A 15,115-nucleotide genomic window follows, 5' to 3' on the forward strand; every position below is an offset into this window, starting at 1 on the left:
ACAATGACAATTTACTTAAACATTATTTAGTTAATTTAATCATTAAATTATTGATACTAATTCTCAAAAGGTGACCATAACAAAAATAATTGTTGAGACTTCTACCTAAAGATCTACAATGATAGGCAAACCACTGTCAACTAAGGTACTTCATTTCACTTTTGGTCTCCTCTCTAATGAACAGAAATGAAACTGTTAGGATTGAATCCAGTAATCATCAAAACAATCTAGTACTAAGAGATAGAAGGGGCAGCCAGGTGGCACGATGGATAGAGCGCTGGTCCTGGAGTCAGGAAGACCCGAGCTCAGATCTGACCTCAGACACTTCTTATCTGTGTGCCCCTGGGCAAGTCATTTAACTCTGCTTGTTTGTTTCCTCATCTATAAAATGAGCTAGAAAAGGAAATGGCAAATCACTTCAGTATCTTCACCAAGAAAACTCCAAATGAGATTATGAAGAGTTGGACATGACTGAAAAACAACAATGACGATGAAATATAGTAGTGGATCAGTGGAAACAGATTATGTACACAATACACAGTAGTAAATGACCATAGTAATGTAGTGTTTGATAAACCTAAAGATCCAAGTCTTTGGGGTAAGAAATCAACATCTGACAAAACTGCTGGGAAAACTGGAATGCAGTTTAGCAGAAACTAGGCATAGACTAACCTCTCACACCATATACCAAGATTAGGCCTAAATGGATAAATTATTTAGACATGATGTTATAAGTAAATCAGGAGAGCATGGAAAAATGTACCTGTCAGATCTATGGCTTAAGTAAGAGTCTGACTAAACAAGAGATAGAGAGGATTAAGGGAAGTAAAACAGATAATTCTGATTACTTGAAATTGAGAAGCTTTTGTACAAACAAAACTAATACAGACAAAATTAGAAAGGAAACTGGGGGAAAATTTTACAGCAAGTTTCTCTGATAAATGCCTCATTCCTCAAATATATAGGGAACTGAGACATATTTAGTAAATGAGAGCCATCCCCCAGTTGATAAATGGTCAAAGGATATGAATAGGCAGTTTTCAGAAGAAGTAATCAAAGCTATCAATAGTCATATGAAAAAATGCTCTAAATCACTACTAATTTGAGAATTACAAATTAAAACAACTCTAAGATACCATTTCACACCTGTCAGATTGGTTAACATGACAGAAAAGGAAAATGACAAATGCTGGAGGGGATGTGGAAAGACAGGGACATTAATGTACTGTTGAGGGAATTGTGAACTGATCAATCATTCTGGAGAACAATGAAACTATGTCTGAAGGGTTATAAAAATATGCACAGCCTTTGACCCAGCAATACCACTACTAGGTCTGGAAAAGGATCTACTTGTATAAATATATTTATAGCAGCTTTTCTCGTGGTGGAAAAGAATCAGAAATTGGGAAATGGCTGAACAAGTTGTGATATATAATTGTGATTGAATATTATTGTGCTATGAGAAAATAAGGAGCAGGATGGTTTCAGAAAGATCTGGGAAGACTTATATGAACTGACACAAAGTGAAGTGAGCAGAATTAAAATAGTGTACATAGTAACAGCAATGTTGTAGGGAGGTCAACCATAAAAGACACAAGTACTCTGATCAATACAATGATCTGACAATTCCAAAGGACCCATGATGAAAAATGCTATCCACCTCAAGAGATAGAAATGATGAACTCAATGCAGAGGCATACTTTTTTAACTTTATTTTTTGTTTGGGTGGGGGTTTTTTTGCGCCCCGGCCCCAGCAAGGCAATTGGTGTTAAGTGACTTGCTCAAGGTGATACAGCTAGTAAGCATTAAGTATTTGAGGTAGGATTTGAACTCAGGTCCTCCTAACTCCAGGGCCAGTGCTCTATCCACTATACCACCTAGCAGCCCCACCTTTCTTTATTTTTATTGTTTTATTGAGTGTTTTCTTTTGCAACATGGCTAGTATAGAAATGTTTAGCATGACTTCACATGTATAATCCATATCAAATTGCTTGTTTTCTCAAGGAGGGGGGAAGAGAGGGATGGAGAGAATTTAAAACTTAAAATTTTTAGAAATAACTGTTAAAAAAAATGTTTTTCACATGTAATTGGAAAATATTTAATGAAATAAATAAAAATAATTTTAAAAGAAAGAACTAAGGGGTGCCTAGGTGGCGCAGTAAGAGCGCCAGCCCAGAGTCAGGAGGACCCGGGATCGGTTCCAGCCTCAGATACTTAACACCCACACAAAAAAACTGGCCCTGTAACCTTGGGCAAGTTACTTAACCCCAATTGCTTTAAAAAAAAAAAAAGAAAGAAAGAAAGAACTAAATTGAATCTGGTGGCTTGGCCTAGTCTGGCCTGTGAACAGAGCCTAAACCCTTCTCTTTGTCCTGCCTTGCCCTGCCCTCTCTGCCAAGGAAGCATCCCATCACCTGAACCACCACAGCACCTCCACACATCTGATGCAGAACCACTGGCAAATTTGGCAAATTGACTGGTCAGTTTTCCACTCCCTTCTAACTCTGGGTGATCTGTTTTGTTATTGGCTTAAACTGTAGGACCCTTGCCTCTGCTTTGCATTCCCCACTGATAATGGCAGGTCACAGTGGCCAGGGCAGTTAAAACACATAAGTCCATCCTCTGCTCAGCTGTCAAAATTATCTTCTTGCTGACCATTTCTATGTCTGACTGTCTCTTACACATACACACCCACACCTATCACCTCCAAGATCAAATATAAAACACCTCCAGCATTCAAATCTCTTCACAATCTCCCCTTGTACACACACCTTTCCAGTCTGTGACACCTTACACCCCACCCCCATTCTCTGTGATCAATGACAATGGTCTCTGCAGTTCCTACACTTCACAACTCCAGGTATTTTTTTTTTAAGCAATTGGGGTTAAGTAACTTGCTCAAGGTTACACGGCCAGGTGTTTCTGGGTGGGTGCTAAGTGTCTGAGCCTGGGATTCGATCTCCAGGTCATCCCGACACTGGAGCCAGTGCTCTTACTCGCTGTGCTACCTAGCCGCCCCTCCAGGTATTTTTTTTTTGCTGCCTGCCCCCTATGCCTACAATACTCTCTCTCCTCACCTTCACCTCCTGGCTTCCCAGGTTTCCTTCAAGTACCAGCTGGTTAAATTCTACCTTCTACTGAAAGCATTTCCCAGCCCTCCTTAATCTTAGAGCCATCCCTCTGAAACTACCCCAATTTATCTTTCTATTAGTTGTTTACATGTTGCCTCCCCTGTTGGACTATGAGTTCCTTGAGAGCTGGGACTGTCTTTTGCCTTTCTTCATAAACACAGAGTTTACCATAGGCCCTGGCACACAGTAGGTGCTTAATAAATGTTTATCAACTATTTCTTGATTGAATGATTAATCCAAAATATCACTTTTTGGTATGAGGTTTTTGTATGAGATTCTCTGTGCCAAATTTCCCTGCCTCACTCTGTCTGGGATGATATTAAAAAGTGATGGCCTTGCCTGGGCAAAGAGTAGTTGCTGGGGAGAGAAAGAGGTCCAGAAGTGATCTGGGTGATGGGGATAACAGTCTAAGATTAAACATGCTATACATAATCCATGGGGTGAAAACACAAGACTTGATTCTGTGTAGCCTTAGAATGCTAAGGGTCAGAGTTCCCTTTCTATCAATCAGAGGATTTAGAGCTAGAAGGAACTCAACCTCCTCCCTTTACCCTCAGGTAGACTGAGGCCCAAAGATATTAAGAAACTAAAGGTATATCAGAATTGCTTCTCTATATCCAAACCCTGTCATAAATGAAACTCATTTTAAAAAACATACTTGAAAACTAGAAGTCTATTCCTACAATGTATGAAGAAGTTATATATTATCAATTACCAGTGTTACAAAGTTGGGGAGAAGAGACATTACTGTAAGCAAACATTCACTATCAGAGAACACTGGATTTACAAATAATAACATATGGAGATGATCCTTTATGTCAGTGACAAAGGTAATGCCTATATCTATTTCTTCTGCTATAATCCTCATTTAATAAAGATACTTTTAATATAAATTTGCACGTTTTCAAAATCCACCAACAACTCAAGTATTATATAAATTGGGGTCTCAGACTCTGGAGAGCAATTTAGAACTATGCCCATAGAGCTAAAAACCATGAACATTCTTTGACCCAGCAATACCACTACTAGGTCTGTATGCGAAGGAGATAAAAAAAAGGAAAAGATCCTATATGTACAAAAATATTAATAGCAGCTCTTTTAGTGGTGGCAAAGAATTGGAAATTGAGGGGATGCCCATCAATTGGGAAATGGCTGAGCAAGTTGTGGTATGTGATTGTGATGGAATACTATGGTGCTGCAAGAAATGATGAGCAGAATTCTTTCAGAAAAACCTGGAAAGATTTACATGAACTGATACAACATGAAATAAGCAGAACCAGGAGAACATTATATACAGCAACAGCAATACTGTATGATGATGAACTATGAATGACTTAGCTATTCCCAGCAATATAATGATCCAAAAAAATTCCAAAGGGCTTATGGTGAAAACCACTATCTGTCTCCTGAAAAAGAGTCCGAATGCAGATCAAAGCATACTTTGTTTTACTCTCTTTATTTTTCTTGGAGTTCTTATTGGAGGGGAGGGTGTATTTTTTTTCCACAACATGCCTAATATGGAAATATATTTTGCATAACTGCACATATATTAATTGCTTGCCTTCTCAATGAGAAATAAGGCAGGGAGAAAGGGAGAGAATTTGGAACTCACAATTTTAAAAAACAAATGCTAAAAATTGTTTTTACATGTAAGTGAGGGAAAATATTAAATATTAAAGAAAAGAAAAACAGTAAATAAAATTTTAAATTGGGGATCTTAGAACAACAACTCGCATTTAAATAGCTTACAGAGATAGCTCTTTCAGGACTACAAAGCAATTTCCTAGGTTAATCAAAGAAATTTAACTTTAACCAAAAACTCTCTTTGATGTGGCTAAGTCAACCAATAAAAATACCTCTATAGGACAACTCTTTAGTGCAGAGAACTGTGGTAGGTACTGGGGGAGACATAAAGGTAAACAGACATTCCTTGTCTCATGAAACTTACAGTCTAACATGGGCTAAAAGGCTAAAATTTGCATTTTGCCTTAGTGATCTACAACATTACACAATCATAATACAGTATACTTTATGAAATTTAAAAGGAAAGGGTAATTACTGATGAAGGAAACGTCAGGAAATCTTCATGGAAGAGAGGAAATCTGAGTAAGACCTGAAAGCAGAAGTTCTTAACTTGCCTTAACAAAAAGTTCTTAATTTTTTGTATGTCATGGATTTCTTCTTAGAAAAATGTCTTTAAATGCATAAAATAAAATACTTAGAAATAAAAAGAAAACCAATTATGTTGAAATGAAAGATCCAATTTTTTCCCATCCAAGTTCACAGACCCCTCGAAATCTATCCTATAAATATAAAATCTGTTTTGTAAATTAAGGTTTAGGACAACAAATCAAATTTATGTTGATCTTTCAAGCCTACAAAGCAATTTCCTCAGTTAGTCAAAGAAATTTAACTTTGACCAAAAACCCCCTCTGGCATGGATAAATCAACCAATCAAAACATATTTATTAAACAAATACTTTGGGCAGAACATTTAACCTCAGGTTAAGAATTCCTGCTTTAAAGGCTAGGTAGAAATTTAACAAGCAAAATGGGAAAGGGAGGACATTTCAGTCCTAGAGAACACATGAATAGAGACATGGAGCGAGGTTGGGAAGCACAGAATATGCTCAGAACGCAGATATGGATTTGACTGGAGAGTCCATCTCTTGGTTCTGGACATTTTCTCTTGCTCTATGCCCAGAACACTCTCCTTTCTCTGCCCCAACTTTTAAACTTTCTGGCTTCCTTTAAGCCCCTCTACAATCCCACCTTCTACAGGAAGCCTTCCCCAACCCTTCTTAATTCCAGTTTTAATTATTTCTAATTTATCCTGGATACAGTTTGCTTTGTATATATTTGTTTGTATGATGTCTCTCCAATTAGACTATAAGCTCCTTGAGGGTAGAGACTGGCTTTTACCTCTTTTTCTATCCCCAGCTTAGCACAGTGCCTGGAACATAGTAGGTGCTCAGTAAATGTTCACCAAATTTTACTGAAGAATAGTTTGTAAAAAGAATTAACAAGGCAAAGCTATAGATTCACAGGACTGTCAAAGGTCTTGAATGCTAGGGCAAGAAGGAGGAACTTCACCTGGGAAGCAAGAAGGAGCCATGGAAGACTTCTGAGCAAAAGAGTAGCATGATTAAATCTGTGCATGGGAAAGATGATGTTAACAGTGATATGAAGCATGGACTGAAGGAGAGGAAGAGTGAAAGCGAGAAGATCTGAAGGAGAGAAAGAGTGAAAGAGAGAAGATCTGCTAGGAGGCTCCAGCTCCTAACAAGCAGGAGGGTGCAGAGTAATGGATCTAAGGCAGAATTCCAACACTTTGGGGCTGGAGCCTTTTGCACAGTCTGCCCAGGGAGGCTGGTATACCATCCTACCCAGAGACAGGGAAAGAGGAGACAGGAGTAGCACAGAATGTGAATAAACTCCTATCCCACCAAACAACTGCCACCACCAGACACTCTCATTTCCTTTCAGGAGACACACCAGAAGCAACAAAATCCTTTCCAATCAATTGATAAATATTAAGCAATTACCATACACCAGGCACTGTGCTAAGTGTTGGAGATACAAAGGGTCAAAAGATAGTCCCTGCCCTCAAGGAGTTTACAAGCAAACAAATACAGATAAAGCAAGCTACATACAGGATACAAGAAATAATTAACAGAGGGATGATTTCTTATGGAAGGTGGGATTTTAGCTAGGACTTAAAATAAGCCAGAAGGAGAAGGAAAAAAAGAAGCCAGGGAGGTCAGTAGGTATAGTGGGGAAGAGAGAGCACTCTAGGCATGGGGGTAGCTAGAGAGAATGTCTGCAGGCAAAAGACTGAGTATCTTGCTTGAGCAAAGGCCAGGAGGCCAGTGTCACTTGTACTTAACCTTCAATTCATCTATGTGTGGTGTGACAGAAAAAGCACTGAATCTGGAGCCTCAACACCTGAGTTCAGGCCTTGGTTCTTCCATTTACCAGCTGTGTGATCATGAATGAGAAAGGCCTTCAGATGCAGACCCTCCGAGTACAGGATGGGCAGGCATGGACAAGCTGCTATCTGTACCATTGGAGGGACCTCCCAATTTCATGAAATCACAGAATGACAAAGGGCATGATGTCTCCCCTCTGTAGGCGTCAGCTTGTTCATCTATAAAATGAGGGTACTAATAACTTGCATTATCTAATTCACCAGGTTGTTGTGAGGAAAGTGTTTTGGAGAACTCCAAAGTGCTGCATAAATGCAAACTGAAATTATTCTGGGGGACACAATACCCATGCCATGCTAGGAGGCTAAGCCTCTGCCCTGTGAAGGAGATGATGCCTATATCTCTTTAGGTCTGCTATTTAGGACTTCAAAAAAAACTGGGGCAAAGCTTACCTGCTGTGAACACCCAGCCCCGCTGTCGCCGGCTTTCCTCCGATGCCACCACCCGAACCAGCTGGGTCACATCACCAAAGGAGGACTGGAACCACTGGATATCTGATACCCGCCGAGCATCACTCACCAGCTACAGGAAAGGACGCACAGTCAGACAACCCCCAGGCCTGGCACGTGTGCCATACAGATTTGGGGGAGAGAGAAAGATAAGAGAAGGCAAAAAGAACTGAAAGCCATAGTCCCTCCCCTCACCCCCACCCAAGGTAAACAATCTAGGTGGGGAGTCAGAGCCTCCAACACATCTGCAGACATCCTTTAAAGCAATATACCTGCCGACCTTCTAATCTTAGATGCTCAAGTTCAAATGCCACCTTAAAATCTAACAGAGGTGACAAAAAAAAATCAAACTATATACAGGATAAATGGGAAAAAACTGACAGAGGGAAGGCACAAAAATTAAGAGGGGCTAGGAAAGGCTTCATGGAGGTGATATTTTAGTTGGGACCCAAAGGAAGCCAGGGAGGTCAGTAGGTGTAGTGGAAAAGGGAGAGCATTCCAGGCATGGGGAACAGCCAGAAAAAAATGCCTGAAGCCAGGAGGTGGAGTGTCTTGTTCATAGAACAGACAGGAGGTCAGTGTCACTCGCACTCTGAGCCTTTGAGGCAGCCCTTCATGGTATGGCAGAAAAAGCATTAGATGATTTCTCCCATTTACCAGCTGTGGGATCATGAGTGAGGAGGGCCTCAGGGGTGGACCTTCTGACTGTGACCAGTCAAAAGCCATCTCTCCTTCCAGGGTCACAGGATATCAATCTACAAGGAGCCTCAGGAATCATCTAACTCCAGTTGTTTTGTTTTACAGATGGGAAGACTGAGGCCTGGAGAGGTCAGGTGAATTGTCCAAGGTCAACAAAGGTAGCCAGATGCAGATTCAAGCCTTGGCTTCAAAGCCAGCACCCTTTCTACACCAGGAATAAAAAATTAAAATCGATGAGAATTTAAATGTATCAAGTCATTAGTAACTACATAATGCCAAGTTCCCTCTCCTCTATAAGGCTGAAAGCTTTGTTGACAAGCTTTCCACCCTTGTGTCCCATACTAATATGTTTCATTAATCAATGCCAATAACCAGCAGGAATGAACTGTAATCCCTGAGATGATGGTTATGAGCACTAACTAACCACTCGGGGGCGACAACAAGTTGCTTGCCAGCAAGATTCTGATACTTTTGGAAGACCTGTTTCTTCAACAACAACAAAAAAAATCTACTCCGGTTTTCTCCCAAGGTCTTAACATTTATCCACTCAGCAATAAATAATATTAAAAGTCAATCTAGAACCTCTAACCTAGAACATTCACATGGCAGTCATGCTAGGGATTCTGGCTCCTAGGATCCTAGATCTAGGTGCTAGAAGGAGCCCCAACTCTATCATTTCACAAATGAAAACCCCGATGGCCAGAGAGGTCAAGGGAACTCAATTAAGGATCAGGAGTAGGATTTAAACCCATGTCCTCTGACTTTGGAGCCAGGCCTTTCTACACTTCCATGTTGCCTGTCTCTGAACTGGGCCCCTGACCCCTGGCCCTGCAAACTCCAGTTGGCCCCCTGATTAGCAGGACCATGCTGGTCTCACCTTGTGCCACTGGCTCCAACTCCACACATGGGACCTGCTCCTGGATGAGGGTGTGGCCCTTGCCTCTCCCAGGGAGAGTCTAATCTCTTCTATTAAAAAGAAAGCTCACGGGCAGCTAAGTGGTACAGTGAATAGAGCACCAGCCCTGGAGTCAGGTGGACCTGAGTTCAAATCCAGCCTCAGACACTTAACACTTACTCAGACACTAACACTTAACCCCAACTGCCCTCCAAAAAAAAAAGAAAAAAAGAAAGCTCTCACTATGGAGGCAGTGTAGTCCTGAAGGAAGCCAGGGGCCAAAGGTAAGGAAGGACAGCATTCCAGGGCTGGGGGGCAGCCAGAGCAAAGGAACAAAGTCAGAAAATCATGGCATAAGTGAGAACAGCAAGACCACCAATCTAGCTAGATTAGAGAATTCATGCATGGGGGTAAAGTGTTCTACTGGAAACATAGGAAGGGGCCAGGTGGTGAAAGACACTAAGTGACAAACTGATCCTGGAGGTAAAAAGGGGCTGATGTAATTGATGGCATCCTAGGGTCAGGAGGACGAAGTTAGACCTGGGCTTTAGGAAAATCCCCTTAGCAGCTGAGTAGAAAATGGACTAAAGTGGGAGAGCCTGAGAAAAGTGACCAGACAGAAGGCTGTCATCCAGGTTCAAGGTCCTGTACCAAGGTGGTAGCTTCAGGAATAGAATGAATAAGATGGATGGTGTGAAAAGGGAAACAAGATCTGACGAGAGACAGTGGTGGGGGGAGGGGAGGAGTGCAAGTGAAGAATTGAGGCTGACTCCCAGGTCATGGGCCCAGCTGACTGGATGGAGGTGCCTCAACAGGAACAGGAAAGTTGGCAAGAAAGGGGAGTTTTTTTTGGGGGGGGGCAAATATGGGTTCTATTTTGGACCTGTTGAGCACGAAATGCCTATGGGATAACCAGTTCAAGATGTCCAAAATGCAAACAGTGATGAGAGACTGCAGCTTGAGAGATTAAGGACCAAGAAATAGACCTAGCAATCATCTACACAGAGATAACAGAACCCATAGGAGCCAATGAGATCACCAAGTGAGAGAAGGCAGAGTGAAAAAAGGACCCCAGAACCTTGGGGAACTCCTAGAGTCAGTTAGATGAAGAGCCAATAAAGGAGAGTGAGGAGAGGTCAGAGGGCTAAGAGGAGAACAAGAGAGAGTAGTGTCACAAAAACCCAGAAAGGCAAGATTATCTTGGAAGAGCATGATCACTCCTCTAACCTATGGGTACCAGAGCTGAATAGAACAGGTGAGAGACGGGAGAGGCAGGAATTACACAGAAGTTTAATTTCAAAGTGAGGGAACCAGTTTGCAAGCAAGGACACAAGTGCTGGAACACCCGCCCCTAGTGGGGGGACCCAGGCAGTGTGGGGAAATCTCAATACTTATAGCAACAGTTGCACAGTGAGCTGTAGCCCTGACAATAGGGGTAACAGCAACAATATGACAAGTCTGGTTCCTAACAGGACTTCATGACCCGAACATGGGCACTACAGGTACTATCACACAGCGACCACCCGACACTGGTATGAAACAATTCTGGGGTTTTGCTGGGGCTAAGATCATCCAGAGAGCGAGTACAAAGGCCTGTTGTTATGCCTAGCTCAGGGCACAGCTTGCTTCTCGGCCTTAGCTCTGGAAAACAGGATGCCTCCTCATATCTTGACAATAGTATATATATGACACAATAGTGTCAAGTTTAAGAAGAATGATGAAGAAAAGATCATTATACTTAGCAGTTAAGAGATCGCTGACTTCAGAGAAGACAGTTTCAGTTGAATGAAGTCAGAAGCCAGAGTGCAGAGGGTTTGGAAGTGAAGGCCCACAAGGGCCACAAGGAATAAGCTTGTCTTCTTCCACATGAGAGTCCTTTCTCTCCTCTCCAGGAGAAGCCTCCCTAGTTCAGCTGATCTTCCTAAAGCACAGTCTTTAGCTCCTTCTCCATCCCAACCCTTCTCCTTGGGACATTTTCTAACGTCACTCCTGAAACATGCCCAGAACTGGGCACAATACTCTGGACGTGATCTGAACAGAGAGGTGCCCAGGGTGTATGTGCCTTCTTCCACATTAGACAGAAGCTCCATGAGGGTAGGGAATGTCTTATTTAACCATGTGTCTCCCAGCACCTAACACAGTGCTCTGTACCAGAGAGTTGTTTAATAAATGGTATTTGATTGGTTGACCCGCCCATGTGAGAGTTTTGGTCAAAATTAAACATCCTTTGTTATATGGATGTAACTGAGGAGCAGATGGAATTCAGCATAGCCTGGAAAGACTTACAAACTGATGCTGAGTGAGGGGAGCAGAACCAGATCATTGTACACAATTACAGACTCATTGTATCTGGGATGACTAACTTTAATAGACAGGGCTCCTCTCAGCAATACAAGATTCCAAGACAACTCCAAAAAGATGCATGTTGGAAAAAGCTATCCACATCCAAAGAATTACAGAGTCAATGCAGATTGAAACAAATTATTTGCTCTCTCTTTTCTTTTTTGTTTCTTCTTTCTCATGGTTCCTCCCATTGGTTATAATTCTTCTTTACAACAGGACTAAAGTGAAAATATGCTTAATGTGAAGGTATATGTAGAATCTATATGAGATCGCATGCCACCTTGGTGGGGGAGGGACGCCAAGGAGGGGGAGAAAATTTGGAACTCAAAAGCTTGTGGAACTGAATGTTATAAACTAAAAGTAAATTAATTTATTAAAAAATTAAACATCCTTGAAAATTTGAGGAAATTTCATTGTAAGTCTTAAAGAACCATGTAAATTATGAGCGTTCTCCTAATTCAAAGTGAATAAACTCTCCCTCTCAGAAAGGTGATCTTTCTCCTTTAAGAAGGCAAATCCCAGTTTGTGCACCGTTGATCCCATTCCATCATCAACAATTATCAACCCATTATCATCCTCACTCTCTCCCTACCTTGGGTCTCCCCCATACTTAAAAAGCATTCACTTGAAAGGACCGTCCCCCAGAGATATCATTACCCTGTTATCTCACTTCCCTTTCTCAGCTAAACTCCCTTAGTTTAGTATTAGTCAGTACATCTAAAAAATTCATGTTTTAGAGGACAGGGTACAACGAAAAGCACCATGGTGTGTATAATACAGAGCCAGCTGTGGTGTCAGGAAAGATCTAAGTTCAAGTCCTGCTCCTGCCACATCCTGGCTATATGAACCTCAACAAGTCATGGAAACTTCTTCATGCCGCAGCTCTCCAAGATCATAGGGCATTGTGTCAATCTGCCCAACTGCACTGGTAGAAGGAGTTTCTTCATTGAAAGTTCCCTGTGCCAACAAAATCACACACACACACAAACAAACTGAATTTACAGACCAGAAAACTAACCATTATAACATGGAATCATTATTTTCCTGTTGTTTTTCAAAAGGAAGGACCTAAGTCCCAGAAATTAGGCAAGGCCTGGGACCTTCTGGTACAGAAGAAAAAAACCACTGATTCTGGAGTCAGAGGGCACAGATTCAAATCTTTCCTCCACCATTTAGCAGATGTGTAATCGTGAAAGCTGTTTAACCTCCCTGTGCTCAGTGTCCTTATATATTAAAAGAGAGGGTTAGATAAGATGGCCTCTGAGGGGGAGGCTAGGTGGCACAGTGAATAGAGCACCAGCCCTGGAGTCAGGAAGACCTGAGTTCAAATTCGGGCTCAGACACTTAACACTTACTAGCCATGTGACTTTGGGCAAGTCACTTAACCCCAATTGCCCTGCCTTCCCCCCTCCAAAAAAAAAGTATGGCCTCTGAGGGTCCTGAAAGGTTTTGATCTATGATTCTATAATCTGTTCCCAACTCTGTCCCCAGCCCACATTCTCTTTTCTGAAGTCCCTGCTCAGCTGAAGGAGAAGCATGTAATAGTGAATAAAAGACAAGTCCTGGGTTCAAGGTGGATTTCATAAATAGCCCACTGTCACTCAAGTAGATTCTGTTCACCCTCTTTGACAGGTAAATGTGTCTGGCCCCGATGGGCCACACTGCCAAGGACTGTGTCTAGAACAAAGAATTCTATAAAGAGAGAACTAATGCAATCTAATTTTTTAAAATGAACCTTTAAAGAAACTTAACCTCATTTAACCCCTCTCAATCTTCCTTTCCTTGTCAGTTAAAATGGGGCTCACAATAGCTCCCACCTCACAGAGCTTCGATAAGGATCAAGTGAAGTAACTTATGTGAAGGGCCTTGGAAACCTTAACAGTCTTATGTAAATGAAGGCTATTATAATTCAGACTAGTCACTGGAAGGACAAATACTGAAGGTGAAGCTTAAATACCCTGGCCACAGAGTGAGAAGACAGGACTCCCCAGATGTTGGGAAAGACTGAAGGCCAACAAAGGGGAGGGCAGAGGCTGAGGAGGATGGATGGTGTCACTGAAGCAAGGAACATGAGCTTGGACAGACTTCCAGAGGTAGTGGAGGACAGAAGGGCCTGGGGTGCTATGACCCAGGAGGTCATAGAGAGACAGCCACTACTGGACGAATGAACATTTTTTATTATTATCTACCTGAGTTTGAATTCTGCCTAGATGCTTACTTGCTGGGTGACCCTGGGCAAGTCAATTAACATCTGCCTTAGTTTTCTCATCTGTAAAATGGAGATAATAACTGTACCTCCCTCACAGAGTAGTTGTGAGAATCAAATGAGATAACACATGTAAAGCACTTAAAGCCCTATATAAATGCTTATCATTATTTTTATTATTAGACTGTGAACTCCTCACCAACAGGAACCATGTCTCATACCCCTCATACAGCAAAGTGTTCAGTGAATCCCTCCAGAGACTTAACTGTGTGTGGCCCAACTGGGTCCTGGCACTGTAGAAAGTACATGAGCAGGAAGGGGGGAGAGGTCCAGAGGAAGGAAGAGAAGCAGTTTCTGCCTTGGGAGGGATTGGCTACTTTCAACCACATTCTGCACCCCAAGGTGGGGCAGGGAGGGGTTAGGAGAAGGGGCCAAGGCCGGGACTGCAAGCCCCAAAGAATCTTCAGAAAAACTGCTTTTGCAATAGCCCTTACCCAGATAGCCTGGGGGACCCCCTCCACAATCTTCCTGCAGAAGAAGCCTGGGTCGGCCTTTCTCTTCTCCTCTCCCCAGCGGATCATGTCCTGCCGAAAGGTCTCTTTGTAGCTGCTGGCATCCAGGAGTCGCTGGAAGTCTAGTCCATGTTCCTGCTCAAAACATGGTAAAAAGCATTCACCCCAAGAGGTCACCTCTACCTCCTGGGATTCAGCTGTAATGAGGGGTGATCATTCCTGTCCCTTCCCACCCCTGGGAGGGCACTCCCTTCCATTTCCATTTGTCTGGGGAATACACTGAGTGAATTAAACACATATATTGTGTGATCAATCTTCCCCAATTACTTTGGAAATGTTTCCCTCCTCTGAACAAAGGGCCAGGCCTCAACAAAACATCAGAACAGGAAAAGTTCATGTTTGGGGCCTTCCCTAATCTTGAAGACTCCCAGATCCTTCCTGAAATGCTGCTATACTCCAAGGATTCTTGCAATTTAACATGGGATGCCTGAGAATGGAAAGCCTTCCAAAGTCGTCCTTATGTTACAAGTCGGGGCACTGAGGCTTGAAAAGGATCAGGAGAATTTATCTGGAACTTGAAGGCCCCTCAGAGGTCAGTTAGTCCAACTCTTCCATTTTAAAGATGTGGAATCTGAGTTACAGAGGTTAAGTGACTTGCCTAGCATACACAGCATAATCATCAGGTGCAAAATTTGAACCCAGGTCTTCAGCCTTGTAATGTAATGCCAAAAGAAGGCAACTTCCCAGGTTCAAAATACCAGCATAGGTGCTCTCTATTTTATTCAGTGACAAACCAAGAACAGAGAAGATCAAAACATGACATCATTCCAAATACAGCATTTACTAAGTGTGATTAAATAATCTCCAAGTACTACCCCACCCCAGGATCTTCCA

At 42.1% G+C, this 15,115-nt stretch overlaps 1 protein-coding gene across 5 annotated transcripts in view; it reads right to left on the reverse strand.

Annotated features, from left to right (window-relative positions):
* Nucleotides 1-15,115, reverse strand: part of PMVK (phosphomevalonate kinase) — a 99,345-nt gene that overhangs the window by 75,911 nt on the left and 8,319 nt on the right. For all 5 annotated transcript variants that reach the window (XM_069078020.1, XM_069078019.1, XM_069078021.1 and 2 more), the window contains 2 exons: nucleotides 14,204-14,356; nucleotides 7,510-7,639 (listed from right to left, as the gene is read on the reverse strand). In XM_069078020.1, the coding sequence (XP_068934121.1) occupies nucleotides 7,510-7,639; nucleotides 14,204-14,356 (283 nt within the window). The remainder of the gene's footprint in view (nucleotides 1-7,509; nucleotides 7,640-14,203; nucleotides 14,357-15,115) is intronic.

The sequence above is a fragment of the Petaurus breviceps genome, unplaced genomic scaffold, assembly GCF_028583685.1.
Source record: "Petaurus breviceps papuanus isolate PSGF00001 unplaced genomic scaffold, PetGlider_PUasm1.0 91023, whole genome shotgun sequence".
Classification (NCBI taxonomy): Eukaryota; Metazoa; Chordata; class Mammalia; order Diprotodontia; family Petauridae; genus Petaurus; species Petaurus breviceps.